At 47.8% G+C, this 25,535-nt stretch overlaps 1 protein-coding gene and 1 long non-coding RNA gene across 3 annotated transcripts in view; one reads left to right on the top strand and one right to left on the bottom strand.

Annotated features, from left to right (window-relative positions):
- Tacc1 (transforming acidic coiled-coil containing protein 1) overlaps nucleotides 1–4,214 on the bottom strand; it is an 80,644-nt gene extending 76,430 nt beyond the window's left edge. Inside the window, exon 1 of one of the 2 annotated variants that reach the window (XM_038325963.1) lies at nucleotides 4,113–4,214. In XM_038325963.1, coding sequence (XP_038181891.1) covers nucleotides 4,113–4,189 — 77 coding nt within the window. In that variant the 5' untranslated portion in view covers nucleotides 4,190–4,214. The remainder of the gene's footprint in view (nucleotides 1–4,112) is intronic. The other variant, XM_038325961.1, reaches the window with a different exon arrangement.
- Nucleotides 4,215–13,229: 9,015 nt separating this feature from the next.
- LOC119811843 lies at nucleotides 13,230–24,244 on the top strand. The gene is made up of 3 exons (XR_005285022.1): nucleotides 13,230–13,681; nucleotides 22,152–22,187; nucleotides 22,850–24,244. It is a non-coding gene; the product is annotated as an uncharacterized LOC119811843 (long non-coding RNA).
- Nucleotides 24,245–25,535: the final 1,291 nt, after the last annotated feature.

The raw sequence follows: 25,535 nt of genomic DNA, 5'->3' as shown, positions 1-25,535 counted from the left end.
TGATCAGAAAGACACAGGCAAAATCACTCAAGACCCCAGAGCACTGCCTAGACACACACACACACACACACACACACACACACACACACACACACACACGGCCACTGGCCCAGCCAGTCCATTATTCACTAAATCCAGAATGCAAAGATCGGTCCAGAAATTTAACCTGTGTGTATCATATATTTCAGACAAGCTACATAAGAACGAGGTGATTATTTATAAATCATGGGCTCTGTCATTCTTCAAACCCTATTGCCACAAACAGTCGACCAGGGAAGTGATGGTTTTGAACAGTACACTAAACTACCGCACACCCAAGGTGTGCCTATCTTCTTGGTAGTGCTCCTTCTTGAAAAAAACCTGGAAATTAGCTGAAGAAAGAGTTAAGAGGTTTCTGGATATTCACTTGACAGAGTGCCTGAGCGGCAAATGTGAGGCCCTGTGTTCAATACCCAACCCTGTGTAAAACCAGGCAGGGCAGAGAACATCTGTAATCCTAGCCCTGTGTAAAACCAGGCAGGGCAGTGAACATCTGTAATCCCAGCCCTGTGTAAAACCAGGCAGGGCTGTGAACATCTGTAATCCCAGCACTGATGGGGCTCGGGGTGTCCACTCACCCTAAACTAAAAGGGGGGGCACGGAACAGGAATTCTAATCCAGGTCTGCCTGACCCCACAGCTGTGCTCTCTCAATTCTCGAAGCCTCCTGGAATGAATGAATGAATGAATGAGTGAGTGAGTGAATGAATGAATGAGTAAACGAACGAACAACAAACGAACAAATGAAGCAAACTACTCCAGCCTTTTGCCCAAGCCAGCCATTTGTTTCCTTGGGCTCCGAAAAGGTTAAACTTTCAAAGACTGGTGAATTTGACCTTGACTCAGACACTGCTTCCACACACTTGTACGGGCCTTTGTGTTTCTCAGCGGAGTTCCTGTAAAGGCCTTATCTGGCACCTTTTAGTATCCAGTTCTTCTGAAACACAGACTGGGACCACTCTCAAAGACAATTTCTCCCTCAAAAGAAAATGCCTGTGGGTGCATTAGTCATGTGACTTTCATATAATTTTTTTAAAGAAACAATAAACTTCCAAAATGCCACTGTCCAAGGGGGGGCTTCCTTGAGGTCAACGTTATCCAGGGCAGTCACACGTCCGAAAGGAAGTCTGCGGGACCATGTGGACAAAGCGTCCTTGCTCTCTTGAGCCCTGGAGAGACTTGTGGCATGCGCCTCCGATTAGCAGCACTTGGGGAAAAGCTTTGACAGGAATAGAATTTCATCTTTCTAAAGGGATCTTTTTTCTTTTTTCCTCCCCCATCCCCGGAGATAGGGTTTCTGTGTTACCCTGGAACTTGTTCTGTAGACCAGGCTAGCCTCCAGCTCAGAGATCTGCCTGCCTCTGAGTGCTGGTACTGAAAGCGTGGACCACCACACCACACCACACCACACCACACCAAACCACACCACACCACACCCAGCTTCTGAAGGGTCTTTAACTGTGTCCCATGCGTCCGCCAAGGCTGCTCACTGAGTGGAGCCTGATCACTGTCAGAGACTGTGTACTCTAGGGAAGACCAAAAATCGCAGTCCTGAGGACGAAGCCCAGAGCCTAGGCAGGTGCTGCACCACTGAGTAACAACCGGTGTGCTTGCCCTAAGCGAAGACCAAGGATGACCATGTGTATTGGTTGATTTTTAGGTAAACTTTGACAAACACAGAAGAACCTCCAGGGGAGGGGATCTCGGGGGGAGAGAGAGAGAGAGAGAGAGAGAGAGAGAGAGAGAGAGAGAGAGAGAGAGAGAGAGAACCAAAACACTAGACGCTGAACAACTGAAGACTTAATACCCAGCCACTGACATCACATGCACCTTCATTTTTCCAAACACCGCGAGTGAATAATCTCACGATCTACACAGTAAACCTTTACAGCCACAATCCACAAAGATCACCTAGTTTTCATCCTTGGCTGACAGGATAGACGGTGTGAGTTCACAGATAAAATGGTTGTGATTCACGTACACCCATCCTTCTATCAACCTCAGAACAGCCTGTGAAACTGTTTCTGCCATTTGGTTAACGAACGATGAGGCAGAGAAATAGAGAAGTTAATAAATAAATAAAAGACCCCCAACCTACCCGAACGTTTTCATTTTATTTTATTTTTTTGTTTCCTCAAGACAGAGTTTCTCTGTGTAGCTCTGGCTATCCTAAAACTTGCTCTGTAGACCAGGCTGGCCCCAACTCAGAGATCCACCTGCCTCTGCCTTGGGAGTGCTGGGATTGAAGGAGTGTGCTGCCGCCACCACCCGGCTAATTATTTTTATTCTGTGTGTATGAGTGTTTTGCCAGCATGCATGTGTGTGTGTGTGCCACATTCGTGCCTGGCACCCAAGTGATGGAGGAGAGTTATCTGTCTATGTTACTTTCATTGGTTAATTAATAAAGAAAACTGCCTTGGCCCTTTAAGAGAACAGAAAATTAGGTAGGCGGAGTAGACAGAACAGAATGCTGGGTAGCAGGAGTGGGGAGACGCTTCAGGCAGTCGCCATATGCAGTTGCCATGCCTCTCCTCTCAGAGATGGACGCAGGTTAAGATCTTTCCTGGTAAGCCACACCTCGTGGTGCTATATAAATTACTAAATATGGGTTAAAGCAAGATATGAGAATCAACCAATAAGAAGCTACAGATAACGGGCCAGGGGCCAGGCAGTATTTAAATGAATACAGTTTCCGTGTAATTATTTTGGGTAAAGCTAGCCGGGTGGAGGGACACAGCCCGCCATTCTTTCTACACCCAAGGAAGAGGAGGTCAGATCCCCTGGAACTGGAGTTATGGATGGTTCTGAGCCACCCTGTGGGTGCTGGGAACTGAACTCAGGTCGTCAGTAAGAGCAAGTGCTCTTAACGGTCGAGCCACCACCACAGCCCCTTCTGTGTGTTTAAAAGTTAAGTCAGCTCTAGCATTTTATATTTTTGTATTAAGCAGTGCCAATTTGGATTTCCTTATGCAGGGAAATGGAAGAAAAGGGGTTATGTGTTCTGTTGCGTGAACTAAAAATCTGACCGTTTCTTCCCTCTTGTCTTGAGTGGGAGGCAGCTGCAACCTGAGCTCTGACGTCGGACACCCTGGGGCCCACTACTTTCTAGCTGGGGGACCTTGGACAACTTCCTTGATTTCTCTATGCTTGAGTTTATTTACCCATAGGATGATAATTCAAGAAACGAATTCAGTGTTCTTGGAGATTAAATTGGACAAAGTGATTATTAAGTTTTTTTTTAAAAAAAAAATAAATCTCACAGGCTCAGTGAATCTCAGCTACCCGTTTTATTAACAAATTGTTCAGACTTCGTTTAGATTTGTAATCATATTGTAAATATTAGGAGGCACAGAGCTCGTGACACGTGATTCAACAGGTCAAGAATGGTATTTGTTACCAAGCCTGACAACCTGAGTTCAATTCCTGGGACCCGTGTAGTAGTAAAGAGAGCTGCCCTCCACATGTGCCCTGACAATAATAATAATAATAATAATAATAATAATAATAATAATAATAATAATAATAATATAATGTTTTAAATAATAGGAGGTAAAATAGCACATTTAGTATTTGGATACCAGGAGGCTGTTCTGTATTGAAAAGATTATTTTAAAAAAGAAAGGAAGGAAGGAACGAAGGAAGGAAAGAAGGAAGGAAGAAGGCATGCCACGCCACACCGTCTATCTCCCTGAAGAGCCACCTCCAGCACACACAACTCTATAACAGTTTGCACGGTTCTGACCATCTCTCAAGTCTTCATCAGCGCTCGTCTTCTCCCCACTCTCTCCCCAACTTTCCCAGCAATGAGTTCCTTTCGCCGCCCCTTACGGTACTTGGTGTCCCCAGCTGTTGCTGTCCCGGAACAAAGCTCGCTTACTGCAGCTACAATGCTGCCCTTCTCTGAGGTCATCGTGAAACTCGCCACAAACAAGAGGGAATTCTTGGGAGCCACAAGCGCCACATCCCCAACCCCTGGACCCCACAGGCCCGCGCAGGTCTCGTCGAGCACCCCCCACCCTGCCCGGTGTCCGTCCCTGTCCCGGGTCCCCTGTCCCACGCCCTGCGCTGACTCACGCGGCGGCGTCCACGACTGTCGGGGGCGTCTCCCACGCGGGCCCCGGGCCGCGACCCTGCGAGTGCGAGCCGCCCATCACTGCCAGCCCACGGGTGACCTCGGCAGGAGGCGGCGGGAGGAAGGGCCTGACGCGGGGCGGGGCGGGGCCGTAGTCACCTCCCGCCCGCCCAGGCTGCAAGCGAAGCTGGGCGAATCCCACTCCTGCCACCCGCCTTCACCCCCACTCCCCAACTAGCTGGGTGACTTGGGACAAGTTACCGCACCCTTTCCGAGTCCTGCTTTCTTCATCTGTAGAATAAGGCACTGCGAAATGTGCACGTTGCCTCTGCCAACCAAAGAATGAAGTCTTCTCCAAATTCATAAGAAAACAGACAGGCGTAGTGGCACACCCCTTTAAATCCCAGCGCTCAGGAGACAGAGACAGGTGGATCTCTGTGAGTTCAAGGCCAGCCTGGTCTACACAGTGAGTTCCAGGACAGCTAGAGCTACATACTGATGCCCTGTTTGTTAGTGCCTGCTGGCCCAGAATGATCTTGAATTCCTAATCTTTCTACTCCACCTCCCAAGTACAGGTATTTTATGGGTATGTGCCAGCAAGTCCAGCTATATGCTACACACAGACACACACACACACACACACACATTTTTTTTTTTTTTTTTTGAGGAAAAACTCTCGCAAAGGTTACAAAGACTAGCCTTGAACTATGGAATTGTGGCTTCAGATTTTCAGTAGCCCAGGCCCCTTTTAGATTGTAACTTGTGTAATGTCTAGAAGATTCTCGGACCCCTATCTCCCAGCTTAGTGTTTGTGTTCTGGTTTACCAGCCATACCTATGCACTAGTTGAACAACAGAGGTGGTTGCTGGGCGCACAGCACTGGACCCAGCGTTAACTTTTCTCTTGCCTGGAAGCTATAGGAAAATAAAGATGTGTTACATTTACAAGCTCTCTGTTGTGTGTCACGTCTTGACTATCTCTTGGTCAGCTACACTGCTTGGGCAATGTCCCTAAGGTCCACAGTGCTGACACGTTGAAGCCCTGAGTATGCGGAGTGGGAAAATAAAGATTAACTAAGAAAAGCATAATGGAGCTGGAACTGGGATTTTTGCAGGAAAGGCTTCAAGTAGCTAGAGAAGCAGAATGCAGCCAAGGGCCCATCTCATAAAAAGTTCAGATTCTTCACAGGTTGTCTGGGGCGGTGGGGTGACCCTGGAGCAACTCTGATAACGCCCGCCCCTCCCGCTGTGGGTCCTTCTAGAGGAGCGCTTGGCCCCTCCTCCTGGGAAGGTCTTCTTTCAGAGAGGCCTTCCTCCGGAAATGGGAGGGGTAGGACGGCAGAGGGCAGGAACCAGAAACTTTCCTTCTCTGGGTAGATAAGATTGTGGGACTGTGGGCTGTGGGACCTTTTGTTCCTGTGACACGGGGCAGCGTCACTAAAATGGTTTGAAAGGAACCGATGGGGCAGAAGGCGGAGCTCAATATTAGAAGACTTGATTAGTCTGTGTGAAGCTATCCCTGATTCCCAGCACTGAAGGGGAGGAGGAAGGCGACAACCACCATGATGACGACGATGAGGATGAAAAATAAATAGCAAGTGGACCCTGCTGTGTTGCGGAGACACTGAGACAGGGGTTCTACAAAACAGAGCGAAAGTCTGAGGCTCACCCAGCCTCTCTCGCGGTGCTGGGTGGTCACAATGTTGCTTTGTTGTTTGTTTGGCTGCCCTGGCAACTCTAGGAAGGGCTTATGGGGAGATCTCCAGGGTCACGGGAATGACGACAGTGAAGGGGACATCTTGTCCTCACCTCGTCCTTGGGAAGGAAACTTATCTGAGAGCTCTTCAGGAAGCAGGCCCAAGACAGATTGAGATCCCTGATGCCCCTCAGCCCCCAAGGTACAATCTGTGTTCTCACGAATGCAGAAACAAAACCTGTTTTCTATTTCAGGCACAGTTGTGGATTGTCAGATCAGAAGCACACTGTGGAATTATCTGCAATGTCTCTACTAATGCACCTTTGTTGAGAGTCCTTCTTATGCTCCAGTTAAAAACAAAACTAAGAAACAGTAGCAGCCCCTACTTAGACACAGTGTGCAAGCCCAACTCTGTCTCTCTAACAAAGCTTACCTCCAACATGACACCCCCGTGTCGCTGGAAATCACATGAGTATCCAGGAGCAGAGGAAGTCACCTTGAGAAGTATGTGGTGATCTCAGAGAGGTACCATTTCACCTGGTTTGGATATCATTTCTATGTTTTTAAAAAAAATATTTAAATTTATTATTTATTTATTTTTATTATGTATACAACATTCCTTCTATGTATGCTTGCATGCCAGAAGAGGGCACCAGATCTCATTATAGATGGTTGTGAGCCACCATGTGGTTACTGGGAATTGAACTCAGGACCTCTGGAAGAGCAGCCAGTGCTCTTAACCTCTGAGCCATCTCTGCAGCCTCTTAAAATTTTATTATTTTATTTTATGTATGTGAGTATTTTGCCTATGTGTGGACCTTTTCATATGCATGCCTGGTGCCAGAGGAGGCCAGAAGCAGGCATCGAATCCCTGGAACTGAAGTTACAGTTGGCTGTGAGCTGCCATGTGGGTGCTGGGAATCAAGGCCAAGTCCTGTGGAAGAGCAGCCAGCGCTCTGAACTGCTGAGCTGTGTCTCCAGTTCCTTGCATGTTAATTTATGAAGGATCAAATTGCTTCATATTTTTAGATTCACAGATGATTCTTGAGATCAAGCAGTGTGAGGTGAGGGCTCCAATGTTGTCATCCTCTTTCGAAAGAATTTGTCTATTTAAATTGCTTGGTCTTTCTTTTTTTTAAATATTTATTTATTTATTTATTATGTATACAATATTCTGTCTGTGTGTATGCCTGCACGCCAGAAGAGGGCACCAGACCCCATTAGAGATGGTTGTGAGCCACCATGTGGTTGCTGGGAATCGAACTCAGGACCTTTGGAAGAGCAGGCAATGCTCTTAACCTCTGAGCCATCTCTCCAGCCCCTTGCTTGGTCTTTCCATGTGAGATTTAAAATAAGCTTGCCAGCTGTATTAAAGTGCTGATTATTCCAAGAACTGACAGTGGCAAACACCGAGGCTCCCAAGGCAGGACCGTAGTATATGACTATCGACTTTGTCTGCCTTCTTTAAAGTTTTAAAGCTGTCATGCTTTAAAACTCCCAGCCTATGGGGTTTTTCATTTTATTTCATATTTTATTTATGTATGTGTGTGTCACCGTGTGTATGTATACAAATGTGCGTGTGAGAACCATAGAAGAGAAAAAGAGGGTTCTGGGTCTCCTGGAACTGGAGTTATCGGTGGTTGTGAGCCATCTGACGTGGGTGCTGGAAGCCACACTCTGGTCCCCTGGAAGGAAGGCCAGCAAGGACTCCTAGCCACCGAGCCTCTCTCCAGCTTCAGCCTATAGGTCCTGCGCACCATTTGGAAGATTTACCCTAAGTGTTTTGTTCTGTTAGAGATGGAGCTATCATTTTAGGTTCTGAAGGAGAGTCACTAGTGAGATGCCACGGGGTTTTCGTATGCTGTACTCTGCAGCCTTGCTGGCATCACTATCTTAGTCCATAGGGGCTGAAAATATCAATTAGGATGAAAGTACCAAGTTCAATTTCCCAGATGTATCACAGTGAAGATGGGGAGACAGTCAGTAGTGTTCCCCCCCTTCCCCCCTGCTGGTTAGAATGGAATAGTCAGATGCAAGCATCCATGTTTAATCTCGTGGTAGAAGCCTATGCTAAGGGGAAGCAACCAGAATCTCAGGTACCATGAAGTCCCTAGCTTGGCCCCTAACGGATTTCCTTTATGTGTGAAGAAAAATAAGTATATATCATTTAAGATTTGGGCAAGTCATTTAAGATTCTAGTTGTTCATTTGGTGACAAGAATTCAATTATTTACACAGCCAAAAAAACCCAGGACCTGAAATAACTATTACTGACTGGTCAGCTCTGCCAGCCACCACTCCACCCCGCTCACGAGATATGGACTCTGGACACCAGCTCCAGCTGAAACCATCTATAAACCCTCTGAGCCGTCAGTGTTACCAGCGTTCCCCCACTGCCTGTGTTTTGAATGCTTTCTCCCATCCAGCAGCTAGGTTGTGAGAGACTAAGCCGTGAAACCAGGAGGTGGGCTTAGCTGGAGGAAGTCAACCGGGGGCAGGTTCTGGGGGGCTCATCCTCACCCGCTTCCCACCCTGCTCTCGGCATCCCCCCTTGCCGTGATGCAAACTACTTCTTCTGAAACTCTGAGCCTTGAGCTGTCTGCATCGGGTGTTTTGGCCGCAGTGACAGTAAAAAGGTTAAGAACCTAAAAGCCTCAGGCGGGCTGAGATGCTCTCGACGGGATCGCTGACATGACTGGTAACACCTGCAGAAGCTTCTCATGAGGCAACCCACACACCACGCTCGCCCGTGTCAACACACTTCCAGACTGCAGGGGCACTAACCTGCAGGTGGACTCTTGAACATATATGAGACCTCAAAGCCCACCTCCACAGTGACACACTTCCTCCAACGAGGCCACACCTCCTAATAGTGCCACTCCCTTTGGGGGTCATTTTCTTCCAAACTACCACAGTTGTACTACTACAATGGTGGTTTGAGTTGGAATGGCCCCCATTGGCTCAGATATTTGAATACTTGGTCATTAGAGAGTGGCACTACTCGAGAAGGATCAGGAGGTGTGGCCTTGTTGGAAGAAGTGTCACTAAGGGTGGGCTTTGAGGTTTCAAAGGCCCAAGCCAGGCCCAGTGGCTCTCTCCTCCTACTACCTGCAGATCTGGATATAGGACTCTCATCTCCTTCTCCAGCGCCATGTCTGCCTCAGTGCTGCCAGGCGTCTGCCAGAGTGACAATGGACCAAACTTCTGAAATTGTAAGCAAGCCCCAGTTAAACGCTTCCCTTTATAAACGCTTCCATGGTCAGGGAGTTTCTTCACAGCAATAGTAACCCTAACAAAGACAGAGGCCCAGCCTGACTCAACTGTCAGTCAGGTAACATGACCATCCCGGGACATCCCAGCAGAAGAGCCAGGGGACTATGTCCCTTCTGCCACCCTTTCCTCTCTCTGACTTCCTACAGCTGCTTTCATCAGCTAGGTGAATGCACAGCAGATGCAAGGCAGCCACGGAGGCCAGCATCCTGAGTCCAGAGCACCGTGGGGGAGGCTGGACAGTGGGGAGCATGGAAGATGAAGACGCAAGGAAGGCTGGAGCGCCAAGTCCTTCCCAGGATAGTCCATGTGTATCAGCTTGGCTTGGTGACACAGAGGGGCTCTGGACCCTGCTCTGTGGTCTTAAGCAGTTAATTTCCCCTCTGGGCATCCCGCTCAGTTCCCACTTCTCATTAGAAGTTGAGAATTTAAAACAGCCATTCAGAGTCCCACTCTGGTCCATGGGATTCCAGAAGAGACTAAAGGCCTTTGCAGACTAGGCTGGTGTGAGCCTTGAGAGCTGACAGCTGCTTGCTTGCTAAATATACCCAGGCCTTTCTTCCTTACATGACTAGCATCTGCGCTTGCATGGGCAATGGTGGCTGGCTCCTGAGCCATTCCAGGGATGAGCAGGCTGTGCTCGTGTGAGTTATAGGCTCTGGAGAGCTCATTTCTAAGGGCCCAGGAAGCAGAATGAGACGATCATTCATCCGGCATCTGGGTGGGCAGGCAACCAGCACACTCCCTTGTTCCTGAAGAAGCATGAGAAGGACCTCAGCCGCCGGCAGCAGCTGGTGCAATCCTCAGGCTGGTGGGCAGGTGGCTGGCAAGCCCAGCAGCAAAGGATCAGTTGCCAGCAATTATGGAGATGGTAATGATTAGCCAGAAAGACAAACTATGGAAAATTCCGAGGGCCCTAAGCTGACCAACAAACACACCGAGTCTTCCCTTCCTGCCTTGTGACACTCTCTTCTGCACTGGCTTTTAGCTGCTTCTGTCTGCTTAGGTTTCCCGGCGGCCTCCAAGACTGGAGGACCAGGCTAAGGGAGAAAGTCTCTTCTTTGGTATTTCCAGGACTGAGGGTAAAGAAACATAAAAGTGGTGCCCCCCTCAGTGCCCATCTCATGTGTTTCGGGTAGACTGGAGCAGACTAAATAGTGTTCCTCTCTTTCATCCACCCACTCTTGGTCACCAAAACAGGACCTCCCCCAGTTACTGATGAGTCCCAAATGTGCAGTACTGTAGCATGTGATGGGAGGGAGGGAGGGAAGCCAAGAAGACTTATATTCCCAAGTCCTTAAGAACTCTTTCCAGGCCGGAGAGGTGGCTCGGTGGTTAAGAGCACCGGCTGCTCTCAGTACCCACAATGGTGGCTCACAGCCATCCGTAACTGCAGGTCAGGGGATCTGGCATGCTTGACTGTGGTACATAGAATTACGTGCAGGCAAATCACCTGTACACATAAAAACAAAAAAATTAAAATGATGACAAACGGAAACAAAATAAAATGATTTTTTTTTTAAAAAAGAAAGACAGCTCTTTCCATATTGCTGATGTCTCAAGTCTACTGTCATCATGTTTCTAGCAAAAAAAAAAGTTGATTATCGCTATATGGGAGGGAGATTATTATGGCATGGGAGGGAGGGAGGTTGGGAGGGAGAGAAGGAAAGAGAAGGGGAGGTTCTGAAAGGGGACTAACTTGGGCTTTGGGAGTTCTGAAGGTGTAAGCTATAGAGCAGGGCTCAGCTGGAACCGTCTGTATTTTGTGGTATGGTGTATTAGTGATTGTTCTGCTGCTAGGATAAAACAGCCCCACCAGGGCAGCTCCTAGAAGAAAGGGTTTGTTTTGGGTCGTGGCTCCACAAGGACAAAAGCCCATCATGGTGGGAGGCGTGGCAGCAGGAGTGACAGGAGCGGGAAGCTGGGAGCTAACATCTTTAACCACAAGGGAGGCAGAGAGCGAACCAAAAGTGGGTGGGGCAAGGATTTAAACCCTGAAAGTCTGCCCTTAGCAACAAACTTCCTCCCATCGCCGCTTCAAACAGTGCCACCAACTGGAGATCAACCCATTCGAATGCCTGAGCCTATGGGAGATATTCAAACTACAACATTATGTTAACTAGGATACTGGTGTGTGTGGCAGGGAGACCATGGAGGTACAGAACCCTTGGGGGTTCACAGGTACAATTAAGAAGGCCACATGTGGTGGTGGCACACACCTTTAATCCCAGAACTCAGGAGGCAGAGGCAGGTTGATCTCTATGAGTTTGAGGCCAGCCTGGCCTTCAGAACTAGTTCCAGGACAGCCAAGGCTAATCAGAGAAGCCCTGTCTTGAAAAAAGAAGGAGGAGGAGGAGCAGGAGGAAGAGGAGGAAGAAAAAGGAGGAAGAAGGAGGAAGAGGAGGAAGGAGAAGGAGGCCATGGGTCTCACAGTTATGCCCAGACCAGCTGCTCCTGGCAGTTTTCTTGTTCAGATGCCATGACCCCATGAGTCTCCTGGGAGGTCCCCCTTGGCACTCTTTAGCCCCTGGCACTTTGGAAGTGGTCTGCCCTCAGCTTCCATGTTCACTGTGCCTCAGATGGATAAAAATGGATTCAAGCAGGTCATCAGGTGGAGTTTAGCAGAGCTCTGATGTCTAACAGAAGCATCCATGTGTTAGGATGGAGCTCGAACCCCAGCTCCAGCACCTACATGCTATGTGTCACTGTGCACCTCATTTCTTTCTCAGAACCTTGCAAACTGAGGAAATACATGCCCATTCACCCATCCCCTGGGAGAGTGCACAGAGGCACCTCACACAGGCCAGGCTCACACAAAGTACCTGGCAAACACTGGCTGTCAATTTCCTCTTCACTGACTTCTATTTCCTAGGAAGTTGGTAAATCAAGGCATACTAGTTTCAAGAACATTCTAAACTTAATCCAGAACTAGGAGATGCTGATCAACTTGGGTTTTGGAAAACAGCAACAGCAACAAAAACCCTTCTGTAAATCATGAGCTGCCTTACTTCTTTAAAATAAGTTATATACAGCTCTTGATATTTGATATCTCAGCTGGAAATCCTAAAGTCATTCTCCTAGAATACTAATGGTTTTGCTAGTGGCATTTCCTCACTGGGGAAAAAAATGGAAAGAAAACAAGTAAGCACACAAAACAAACAACAACCAAACCCCACACGTTTGGTTACGCATTGTGCTGTACTGTGTGGCAGAGAAGAGACGTGGACCAGCAGGCCAACTGCAAGGCTCAGCTCCTTATTGTTAAACAGTTGTGTCTAGGGCTGGGCAGGGAGCTCAGAGGTTAAGTTATTGCCGAGCATGGATGGGGCCCTGTGTTCCATCCTCAGTGCGCTCTCTCTCTCTCTCTCTCACACACACACACGCACACACATGGATGGACAGATGGACGGACGGACAGACAGACGGGGGAACTCTCTGTACCATTTTGTGATAGATATTTATCAGGATGCAGCATTCAGGATAACACAGTGCTGCCCCCTGCAATCCCTCCAAAGACTGCCATACAGGACCGCAATGAAAAACAAAACAAAACAAAGACCCCCAACTCCATGCATGCACAGAGCAGGCTTCCTTCCATAGAACATTCTGTCCTGGCCCTGTGACCTGCTCAGTGCAGACTCCTCTCAGAATCACCCATTACAAAAACACAGTCTCTTACCTCTGCCAAAGGAACATTCAAAAGCATTCAATGCCTCGAGGCCCAGACTCAGCAGGATGGGACTCCAGCTCCACACACAGGCTGAGTGTGCTTGGACCAGATATATATGGTCTATCCCTCCCTGTAGATGCCTCTCAGGGCTTCAGTGGGGACCACATGAACTGCAGGACTGCAACTCCATGAACCGGGGTTTCCAGAGCAACCATGTGCAGTCCATGCAGAGCACCATGCGCCCCTGGTTTAAACTGTTAAAACTTCCTTTCAAACGAGACCCTTACCTTCCAGCCAGATAAAGAGGCAGCTTCTGGGCTGGGACTTAAAAGATCAGGTCACTGCGGCCCCAGATGCCTCGGCCTCCGTGTTGAACTCCTCCTCCCCAAAGGGGACCCCAACATTACAAAGAACAATGTCCTTGCATTATCCAAGAGATGCGCAACTGCGTATGAGGTGGGGAGCCTGGGGTAAAGAGCTAGCTCTAGTCACACTCTGCTGGCTAGTGAACTAAGGTCCGTGCACTCGGGACACTCCCTACAGAACTCAGGCCTCTGCAATGGGTGGTGTGTGTGTGTGTGTGTGTGTGTGTGTGTGTGTGTGTGTGTGTCTGCACAGGAGCCCCGCACAGGAACCCATGCACAGGAACCCCGTGTACTGCAGCACCCGGGAAGAACACATCTGCATTGTTCACCTGCTTTATAGTAAAACCTGGCCGGAACCTGGATTTGAAGCCCTGCCTTCTGAACTCAGCAGCACCGCCTGGCTGTGAGACCTAGGTGGCTCGCATCCCTCCTCTGTCATTTACTGAGCCACAAGCCTGATCGTCATCTGTAGAAGAGAAAGGACAACGGCAGGGTCTGCCACCTTTTGCCTGTCTCCCGGCATATGGCAGATGCCCAACAAGAGTCGGCTGGTACTTCTTGATAGCCAACTGGTAAGTTCTGACGATTCAGTCTTGTTCCCTTCCTCATTTCGTGAGCCTGTCAGAGAACAAGGCAAGGCGATGTGTGGCTAAAGAGCAAAATGTGTCATGAAGGGGGCTGGAGAGATGGCTCAGCGGTTAAGAGCACTGACTGCTCTTCCAGAGGACCCGGGTTCAATTCCCAGCACCCACATGGCAGCTCACAACTGTCTGAAAATGCAGTTCCATGAGATCTGACACCTTCACACCAATGAACATAAAGTTAAATAAATCATTAAAAAATTGTTTAAAAAAAAATGTGTCATGAAGAGCAGAAAGCCGTAGGACTCCAGAGAAGGGCTCCATCACAGCTACTTCTCCATCGACTTCCTACCTTCCTCAGCTTTGGGGTGAGGGGGAGGCACCCTGAGTTCACTAGGCCAATTCAGCGTAAACAGCAATGGCCAAGACTATAGAGACACGGTTTGCTGAATGTCACCACCAAGGGCCAAGGCTACACGCAGGCATCTGATTGGACCACAGACCCTTCACATCTTACCTGTCCACAGACACAGCCCTAGTGCTACACCCCGGTACCTGGAGGGACCACTACATCATGCCAGGGAGGAAAATGAGCCAGAAACACACAAGGTCCAGGCCCTGGTTCATTAGGGCCCTTTCTAACCAATCACTTCTCTGAATCTGCTCCCAGCTGACCCTATTTACCGATGTTCTTTGCCAAGTTCGGGCAGGGGGCAGGGAGTCAGAAGAGAAAACCTCCGTTTGCAGAACTTATTTCCTAGAATTCGGCCATTCATACTATCCATTCAAGCATCTTGAAACGTCACCACCTCCCCCAAGCTGCATCTAGCCACCCTCTTCACGGAAGCATCCCCGAGCAAAGCTGGAGGGCCCTCCCCTGGTTTGGCAAAGAAGAATTGAAATGCAGACATCCTACCTGTCCGCGGCGCCCGCCTCATCCCACCTGCTGCGAGGACTGGCAGCTGCCAGCGCCTCCCTCCTCCACCAGCCCTCGGGCACAGGGGAGAGGATGTTTTGTAACTCTTGGCTGGAACTTCCAGAGGCTGAACAGGAGACGTCCTCTGGGACGGGGAGCTCAAGGAGTAATCGCGGGTCTTCCTGGAAGCTATCGCAAATTCGCTACTTTCCTCTCTCTCCCCGCCCCTCCCCCTCAACCCCTCTACCCTTTCCCTCCCTGCTAACTCCCCTCCTCCCTCCCCCTCCGCCCCTCCCCCCCCCCCCCCCCCCCCCCCCGCTCGCCTTTTCCTTGGCCCTCTCTATTCCTTCATGTACTGAAAACTTTTTCCTCTGGGTACACTTGGCTCCAGAACACTCTTCTTGTGTGAGACTCTCTCATGTTACAAAATTTAGTTAACAAAACAAAACACCCAGAGCTTTTTTTTTTTCCCTTCTGAACTTTGTACTGGGAACATTTTTTTGATATATTTTTTTTTTCTTCCCTGACCCTTTGGATTCCAAGAAAATGCACGCCCACATCCCTCTTACTGGTCCCAGTCCCCTTATTTCTTTCCGGTGGAAAAACAACAGCTGGCAGGGGACAGTCCTTTAACTCTGAGCCTCCAGTTGAGCCGGCTCCTATTGGTGCGGCCACCCGGTAGCCTGTGTGGAGCGCAATAAGAGATCGGGGTACCTAAGGAGGGTCTTCAGGGGCAGAACCTGTTATCCTTCCCAACTTACTGTCTCCTCTGGCCCCCAGGGATGGGACCAGCGGTGCCCCGGGATGAGGTGTCCATCAGAAGATCCGGGTGTTGGTAACCTTTATTTAGCCTTTCTGTGAATGGTCACAGGCAGCCACAAACTGGAAACTGTCAGAACACTTGACCCTACAAGGAAACCCTACGACTCCCACAATGTTGACTAGGGGTGCACATGCAGTCAGGAAACGGAATATCTTGAGCAGGACACACTCCCAGTCCCCGAGCCATCTCTCCAGCCCCAAGCAGAATGCTTTCCGTCTACAAAAAATGAGCTGTGGCAGAATATATTTTGCAATAATACTTGTTGGTGTTAAGACTGTTGGGGATCAGAGCCTTTGGAAAAAAAATTTTTTTCAACTGATTTATTCTGATCATATTTTTCCTTTCCCCCAGTTTCTCCAAATGCCCCCCACCCAGCTCTATATTCATTTTTGTCTCTTTAAAAAACACACAAAAATAATGTTGGGCAGTGGTGGTGCATGCCTTTAATCCCAGCACTCGGAAGGCATAGGCAGGAGGATCTCTGTGAGTTCGAGGCCAGCCTGGTCTACAAGAGCTAGTTCCAAGACAGACACCAAAGCTACAGAGAAACCCTGTCTCGAAAAACCAAAAAAATGAAAATAAAAAAATTAAAAATTTAAAAAAATAAATAAATAAACACACAAAAATAAACAAACAAAACACAAGAAACACATACAAAGCTCCTCCCCCCCAAAAAACCCACAAAAACAAAACTAAAATATACAAGCAAAAGACCAATAAGACAAAAATACCCGGTAGACTTTGAGGTTTGCTATGCTCAGGATACTGCGTCTGATACAGTATCTCAGTTGACTTCCTGTTGCCTGCAAGATATAGGACTTTCAGCTGTTCCACCAGCACCACATCTGCTGCACGCTGCCATGCTCCCCTCCATGATGATAATGGCCTGAACCTCTGAAACTGTGAGCTGCCACCTTAATTAAATGTTTTCCTTTTTAGAGTTGCCATGGTCTTGGTGTCTCTTCACAGCAATAAAAACCTTAACTAAGACACCCAGGCAAAGCAAAAAGAGACAATAAGTCTACAGAAATACCAGTGAGATCGTTTTGTGTTAGCCAACTACTCCCAGGCATGCGGCTTACCCCGGAGAATGGCTAATATACCCAGTGAAAGAGTCCATTGAAGAAGACTCATTTTCCCTGTGTCAACAGGTTTCAATGGCAGATAGCTTTCTGGTTAGGGATGAGAATATGTGCCCACTTCTCCTTCTCAGCCCCGGGGACCCCATCTGGCTTGAGTCTGTACAGGCCCTGTGCCTGCTGCCACTGTCTCCGTGAGTTCATATGGGCATCTGTCCCGTTGGGTCCGGCTGAGGCATTTCTTTTTTAAAATTCATGTTATTCATGATACCTGTTTAGTCCAGCAACTCGCTCTGTGGTTCTGTATGAGGATTACAAATAGCATCCATCCATTCATTCCAGCTAATAAATATTCATGAGTGTCAGCCTTGCACTGGGCCAGAAGATGAAGGAATGCCCAAGGGATGTCTGTAATCTAGTCGGCAGAGAAATAAACACACTTGTATCGTTCAGCCAACTGCTCCAGCCCTAGGTACACAGAGCTGAGAGAGACCGATTGTCAGCCATCATTATCACAAGCAATTCTGAAACATTTTTATCTCTCTGAAAGAAATCTTTTATCAATTCCCAAAGCCCCAGCTTCAACACACACAGAGAGAGACAGAGAGAGACAGAGAGAGAGAGACAGAGAGAGAGAGAGAGAGAGAGAGAGAGAGAGAGAGAGATCCAGTATCCACTAAGGTACTTCCTGTCTCTACAGTTTTGCCTATTGTGGACAGTTCATATTAACAATATCACATGTGTTCTTTTGTGACTGACTTTCTTCATTTTGCAAGAATTCATTGCAAGCTCAGAGGTTATCTACGATTAAACATATATCAACACTTCATTTCTTTTGCAGCCTTGGTTGTCCTGGAGCTCGCTCTGTAGACATGTGTGTGCATGCCTGTGGAGACCAGAAGAGGGCATCAGATCCTCTGGAGCTGGGTGCTGGAAACCAAACTTACATTGTCTGGAAGAGAGCCTTAAGTGCTCTTAAACGCTGAGCCATCTCTCCATTTAGAAACCATGTTCTGGGGCCAGTGAGATGGCTCAGAGAATAAAAGTGCTTGCTGCCGAATCTGAGTTCAATCCCCAGAACCCGCATTGGTGACTAGGACCCACATGGTGAGGGATAGAACTGACGCCCACAGAGTATCCTCTGACTTCCACATATACACTACAGCACGTGCGCGCATGTGCACACACACACACACACACACACACACACACACACACACACACTCTAAATGAATAAATAATAAATAAATGTAATCTAAACATTTTTTAAAGAGTAGTGCAAAATAATCTTTAAAATAAAGGCACGTTGTAGATAGAGTTCTGGTGTCTTAGTTAAGGTCGCTATTGCTCTGATGAAACAGCATGACAGAAAGCAATTTGGGAAGGAAAGGGTCTTATCTCATTCCCAGTTCCATACAGCAGACCATCACGAAAAGCAGTGAGAGCAGGAACTCAAGAAGGGCAAGAGCTGATGCAGAGGCCATGGAGGGGTGCTGCTTACTGGCTTGCTCCTCAAGGCTTGCTCAGTCTGCTTTCTTATAGAACCCAGGGGCAGCAGCCCAGGGATGGCCCCACCCACAGTGGGCTGGGCTCTCCTGCCCTACAGGCTTGCATATAGTCTACTTTCATGAAGGTCTTTTCTCAGTCAGGGTTCCCTCCTCTCTAGGCTGTGTCAAGTGGGCATAAAATTAGCCAGCACATCGGGAACTGGTGAAGGCTGCTTTTCCAATATATTGATTTTGTATTCTACAACCTTGTTGTATGTGTTTATCAGGTTACGGAGTTCTCTGGTAGGTGCTATAGTGCATTAGTAAAGGATTGTACCATCTGCAAATAGGGATCGTTTTCATCCCTTCTTATTGTTATGAGTCTGCCTTTCTCTTGCCTAATCGATACTTGCTAAGACTTCAGGCACTATGTAAAGCAAGAGAGGTGGCAGTGGGCATTCATCCCTTATTCTTTTTTTTTTTTTTAACAATTATTTATTAATGTATACAGTGTTCTATCTGCATGTATGCCTGCAGGCCAGAAGAGGGCACCAGATCTCATTATAGATGGCCGTGAGTTACCATGTGGTTGCTGGGAATTGAACTCAGGACCTCTGGAAGAGCAGCCAGTGCTCTTAACCTCTGAGCCATCTCTCCAGCCCTCATTCTTCATTCTGATGTGTACAGAAAATGCTGTCTGCCTCCATTTAATTCAGTGTTGCTATAGATTTGCTATATATCTCCTTTATGATTTTGAGGTGTGTTACATCTCTTCCTAAACTTTCCAAAACGTTTATCCTGAGGGCATGTTGAACTTTGTCAAATGCCTTTTACAGCATCAATTGAAACAACTGTGTAGTTTCTGTCTTTAAGTTTAATTATATGGTGAACTTATCGATTTACATATGTTGAACCAACCTTGCTTTTCTGCCATGAAGTCCACTCGATCATACTGTGTAACCTTAATGTGTTCCTGAGCTCAGTTTACAGCATTTTGCTGAGAATTTTTGCAATTGTGTTCATCTGACAAGTTGCTCTATAGTTTTCTGTTATCTTTTCTGTTTTTCTTTTCTTTTTTTTCTGTCTTTACACAGTTTGGGTATCATAAAAATTCTGACTTCGCAGAGTGATTTTGAAAAGGTTCCTTCACTTTCTAGTCTGTGGAACAGGTTAGGAACTGGTCTCAGGTCTTCTGTGAAGGTGTGACAGGATTGAGCCGTGGATCTGATGGGTCTGGGCTTTTCTTTGAAGGAGGCTTTGGCTGCAGAGCTCAACTCCTTATGAGTCATGAATCTGCTTATTTCTGTGCATCATGGGCAGGAGAGATGGCTCAGTGTTTAAGAGCACTGGCTGGTCTTCCAGAGGTCCTAAGTTCAATTCCCAGCAACCACAAGGTGGCTCACAACCATCTGATGCCCTCTTCTGGCATAAAAGTATGCATACAGATAGAGCCATCATACATTATAAATAAAGCTTTACAAAAAGGTTCATTGCATCATAATGCAAGTCTGGCTTTCATTTTGGTGAACAATACACATTTAGAAATTCTCCTATGTTCTGTATTTCATTGGAGTCCGCTGTAATGATACCCTTTGACCTCTAATTTTGTTATTTGTGTCTTCTCCCTCCCTTTCCCCCAATCCCTCCCTTGTGCTTGCTTGGCTAAGTGGGAAATGGTGAAACTGGCACTTTATAGAGTGGCCAGGGGTTTCGTTACTAGTGTTGATGTTATAGTTGATTCGATTATTAACATCTCACGGCATAGATGATATAGGAGTGAGTTAGTGGCTCCATCCTGGCCTTGAAATATCAGTTGTACAGAAAGGAACAATAAATAATTCAGCTGCCCTTCTTTCTGAGCACGGTGCATTTTTGTTTCCGGGTGGACAGATGTAATTCTCAAGTTGTCCAGTAGATGGCGGCATTGTCGTTTCAGAAGAAACTTCCAGCTTTTTTTTTTTTTTTTTTTTTTTTTTTTTTTTTTTTTTTTTTTTTTTTTTTTTACTTTGCCACTGAGGACCACAGCCAGGGACGATGTCTTCGACTTCAGGCGCCAGGCATGTAGGCCAGAATAATGTTGTCGAAACATGGGCCTCTGACTTAGCCAGACATCTCCACTAAGAAAAATAACCTTAGGATCCTAACTTCATCTCACTAGACCCCCTCATCGACAGGGTCCAAAAATTGGGGACTCTATGAGTTCTGAACACCCTGATTCTGCTGAGTGAATCAGACCTGTAATCGCAGCATTTGTGAGACAAAGGCAAGGGGATCCAGGACTTAAGGCCAGCCTTGGATACATTCCGTTTAAGGCCCGCTTGAGCTACTACATGAGACCTGTAACACCACTCCATGCGTACGCTTGCGCACACACACACACACACACACACACGCACGCAGACACACACACGCAGACACACACACGCATGCACACATGCACAGACACACGGTGGAGGTGGGAATGTGGAAGCATTCACTGACTCATTGGACAGTTGGATCGGCCTTGCCCTACCTAAGTTTTACAAGGGGCTACTGAGTGCTTATATCCCTACATGGCACAGCAAAAAAGCTCTGTCCATTTGACCACAGGGGCTTCCCTACTCCAGAGGAGGTTCAGCCTCTCAAAAAGAATATGTATTGTGTGTCTTCTTTTCAAAATCTGAGCACATCTTGCCACTGGGTAAGGCGGCTGAGGGGAGATGCTGTGAAGGGGGCTTTAGGGATGAGGAGGGTGCCCACCCGAAGGGCTGAACACAATGCTTGCCTTCTATGGCTCTCCTGTCCCCAATCCACGGTAGCGGGAACCTGCAAAGTTGGAGGAAAACCCCAGAAGGACACAAAGCAGAGTCCCTGTTGACACATTCACATCATGACACTCAAGTCTCCAACTATAGAAATCACCTCCTATGTCTCAGGTACATTGAGGTTAATGACCTTGGAACTTTCTGCAGAGCCTCTTGCACACTTACGGGAGAAACTAGGGGGCTTTTTATTGCTCAGGCTGATAGGGGGCCAGAGATGTACCAGGTGAAGCAAAAGAAAGATCCAGAAGCAGCTGTAGAAGGCCTTGCAGAAAAGAAATAGGAAGGCCCAGCTCCCACACAGCCCAAGCTGTGGCTTCCCCACTCATTCCTAAAGTTCTAATATGATCTTTGATTCTCACTCCGGATGGATCCCTTATTTGAAACTTTTGTTCAGGAGGGATGTCTGGGAGGCAGGGAGTAGTTATGATTCGGATGTAGCCCTCATTCGGGTCATGACTTGACCCTCTGGAATAAATAACAGGAGGCCCTGGGGCTCTGAGACCCATCTGACGTCTGCTTCAGTAGATGACAGGAGACTGTCCGTGGCCCCACTCACCTCAGTCTCCTGGCTCCCTCCCAACCCTTGCCAGCTTCATAACCAAGTCTTGTGACTTTTCAAATGCCCCAGATTCTAGTGCTTGCTCCTTTATCTTTGTACACGCGTGCGGTTCCTGGAACCGCCATTGCCTCTGGCTTCCTTCTGGCCTGGTTAGTTCCCATCAGTCCCTCTGTATAGCCCAGGGCTGATTGGCGCTTGACGTCTGCCTTCCCCTGACATTTCTGTCACTGTTGAGTCATCCCAGGTGACCCTGTGAACATGTCTGTCACAGCAACAAGCTCGGGGTGGGAACTGTCACGTCAGTTTTTCCATCCCACTCCCACCGCATCCAGACCACAGGCTTCACTGACACAGCCTGAGGGCCCCACCCTTCGCAGCCTTAGCTACCCAGGCCACTATGAGGTTCTCATCAAATCTGGTGGGCTGGATGATTGGTAGAGGGCAGATCAATATGACTACACTTAGGCTCTGACCTCTGGGAGGCTGGAGAAGGCTCTGCTCATTAGGAAATGACCTAAGTCAACCCCTGTCTCGGGAAGACATTTAAACCTCTCCACTGTCATGTGCTTGCCCATCTGACCCGGGGCCAGAGGCTGTACTTCTGGGAAGCACACTTGAAGTCCCAGCCTAGGGGCCAGCTCATGTCTGTCAACAGCCAGCTGTGTGGCCATCCAATGTCACAATGAAGTCTAAATCCCCACTTCATTAGGGCAGCTAAGAAGCTGAGCAGCTGGATTCTTGAGTTCCTTTTTTCTTTCTTTCTTTCTCTCTCTTTTTTTTTTTCTTTTTCCAGAGCTGGGGATGGAACTTAGGACCTTGTGTGTGTTGGGTAAGTGCTCCACCACTGAGCCATAGCCCCAGCCCTGAGACTCATTGTTCTGATATCCTACGGATTTGAGTACATGGAGCGGAGTCCACGGAACACACAGTGACATCTGCACAAACTTGCTCATTTCTGAAACAGGACCTGCAGAGAGACACGGACCATGGGATGACATAAGGACACAGCAGTGGGATTTGGCAGCTGGAGGACGGTCAGAGAGAACATTTCTACTGACCGATACCTTTTCAGCCTTCTGCAAGTCCTACTGGAAGCGCTAGGCATGTAGCTCGGTGGATAAAGAGACCCTGAGTTTGATTGCCAGCATTGAGCATGTGGTGGAAGGGAAAGAGGGAGAGAGAGAAGGAGGAAGAGAAGGGGGAAGGAGGGAGGGAGGGGAGAGGATTCATTTAGAAAATTCACATCCTCATAACCCCACTATGTTACCTTATGACTGGGATTTCAAAGTCAAATAGGAGGCTCATGCAGATATTTTGTGAGAACCCTGTAGCAGCAGCAGACAGACTACGTGATGTAACATGGGTATCAAGCCCCAGCGAGACCCACAAACTTGATAAGGCTAGGAGCCTCCCACCTTGTTAGATTCTTCCCTGACCATTATCAGAAGCTCACGCACTTCCTCAAAGCAGACCTTCTCTTTCCCTATCTAGCTGGCCCTCACGTCTACGGGTTCCATGTGTATGGGTCCAGACAAACGCTAACAGAAGAGACCACGCAGTCTGCTGCTCACACGCAGTCCCCGTGTGTCATAGTTTCCTGACCAATGCAGCCGAACAATCAGATTCAGCATTTGCACCGTATTAGGCATCTTAAGTGGAGACATTGCGAAGCACATGGGAGGAGAAGCGGAGGCTAAATGTAAACCTGGTCCGCACATCTGCAGCTGGAACATCTGCGGGGGAAGGGGGTGGTCCTGGAGACAATAGCACAGATGCTGGGGATGGCTGTAAACCCGGCCACACAAACCAACAACATAGACACCAGTTTCTCCTTTCCCCATCACGAACACCCAATCCATCCAGAAGTCCCGTCCACTCTTCCTTCAGATGTAGTCCCAATCGGCGCACGCCTCATCACCTCGGCTGACGAAACTCAAAGGGAACTTACTGTGCCTGTCTTTTGTCAGGGCCAAAAGAGGCTCCCAACGGGCTCGCCTCTGTTCTTGTCCTCCACGCAGTAGCCAGAACCACCCTCTGTACTTTAAACCCCAGTGGCTCCCCAGTGTTAGTGCGGGATCACTCAAACTCCCCGTGATGGCTTGGCCTGCCGGTCTCCTTCAGCGTCACAGGTCAGGTCCCTTTCTGACCCTCAAATGCACCCAGCACCTTGCTGCTTCTGTATCCTCAAATATGTTATTGCTTCTCACAGATCTCCACCTATCAGGGACCTTGACCGATGGCGCAAACCGGTCATGTATACCTTGTCTCCAAGAACTTTTGCAAACAAAAACAAGCAAAAAACCCCCAACTGAGAGCTGTTGCATAAAATATGCTCTTTGTTCCTACCATGGCAAATCCTTCCTAATGACAAAGTGGAAAAGTCTGTGCTAAACGTATTTAGTAAAATAGAACAACTGAATTCAATTATTACTGCGTATGTCTGAGCGCTCTGGGTTTTTGTCAGTGAAAACCAAATGAATAATAAAATGGGGGCTTGCATTATTTATACCATAGCATAAGTTCATTGTGCGGAAGCACTTTTATTTAAGGGAAATCAAGAATACGAGCACCATCAAATCATTCATATTCTCCTAAGGTGGGTTAGAAAGAAGTTTTTAAAACGTTCTTGTCTCAGTGGGTACAGAATTTATGTACCCTGTCACTGAAAACATAATGAACGCAAGTTCGAAGTCAAAATGACTTCATGTGTGCTTTCAAAAAAGTTACTTTTCTCAAGTATTCAAAATTATTTATAATGACATCAACGCATATTCAAATGAGTTGTTTGAAATTTTACAAAAATTATTTAAGTAGTTGTTGAAAAAACTATTTGGAATTCAACTAAATTATGTAAAATAATAAATAATAAATAAAATAAAAAACATTTGTTTTGGTTTGGTTTGGGTTTTTTCTGGGAATTGAACCTGAGCCTCATTCCACGTTAAGCTACATCCTCAGCCCCTCCAACAGTCTCTGCCTTAGCATTCAGTCCCCATCTGGCTGTAAGGGTTAAGAATTGGCATATCTTATCAAATCACTTCACGTTAACACTACAAAACGTTCCCCATTCTGTGTGCACAGGCTGCAGATATTGCTGCAATCCGTGAGCATCTGCAGAGCAGGAAGACGAGGGGAGGATGTGTAGACAGGACACGATCCTCTGTCCAGCCCACTCCACAGATGTTATCTGAGAAGGAGCCCCGGGTGGCCATTGGTTCATTCACCCTCTTACCTAAGCTCTTCAGCCACGTGGCCTGTGTTTGTCTCAACTCTGGCAGACCGCAACCCACAACAATGACGCATGTGGATGAGGCTATAGTGGAGAAGCATCTGCCCCGAGTCTCAACACGGATGCCTGGGATCCTCTAAATCCCAGGGCCCAGGGTGCGGCCTCTACTGCGTTGGTCAAAGGTAACTCAGTTCGTAAGGTCACACCTGTCTTCTTTTTCCCCTTCGAGATGGGGTTTCTTTGTGTAACCTTGGCTGTCCTAGAACTCACTCTGTAGACCAGGCTGGCCTTGAACTCACAGAAATCCTCCTGCCTCTGCCTCCCTCCCAAGTTCTAGGATTAAAAGCATGCACTCTCATGCTTTTAGGACTGACTTCTTTGTAGCAAGACCCTCCTTGTCTGCTCGAAACACCTGAAAGTGGTATTCATCTTCTGTCCCTCGGTTATCATTGTTAAAAGCTGTGAACCCTACCTGAAATTACATTAGATTTCATTTGGGGTTTGTTCAGAAACAGGGTCTCAAACCAGGGATCCTCCTGGCTCAACCTCTCGAGTGCTGTGACTACAGGCTGGAGCTACCATAGAAATGACATTATATGTTCTGTTCTGTTTCCACCCCCACCCTCCCCCCCAACTTTACTCACCACTCGTTCTCCGTATTTGCCTAACCATTTTGGCCACGATCAGACACTTGTGACGGTAAAATTTTAGGGCTACTACTGAACCATGCCTTTGTGCTTGCTCACTGCCTACTCCCCTGAGAACTTCTGCGGAGCACGGATGTGAGAGGTAGCCCATGAGTCACTGGGAGCCAGCGGACCAGCTGGAACCGAAACCAGACTCTTAATAAAGTAAAGCCTGGGTTTTTCCCTAGCCACACTGGGGTGCGGAAGAGGCCCAGAGGACCTAGGGACCGCCTCGACCAGCAGGCACGCATTTCTTCCTCTA

The sequence above is a fragment of the Arvicola amphibius genome, chromosome 4 (assembly GCF_903992535.2).
Source record: "Arvicola amphibius chromosome 4, mArvAmp1.2, whole genome shotgun sequence".
NCBI classification, from domain to species: domain Eukaryota; kingdom Metazoa; phylum Chordata; class Mammalia; order Rodentia; family Cricetidae; genus Arvicola; species Arvicola amphibius.
This window is presented reverse-complemented; position numbering and strand designations above follow the sequence as displayed.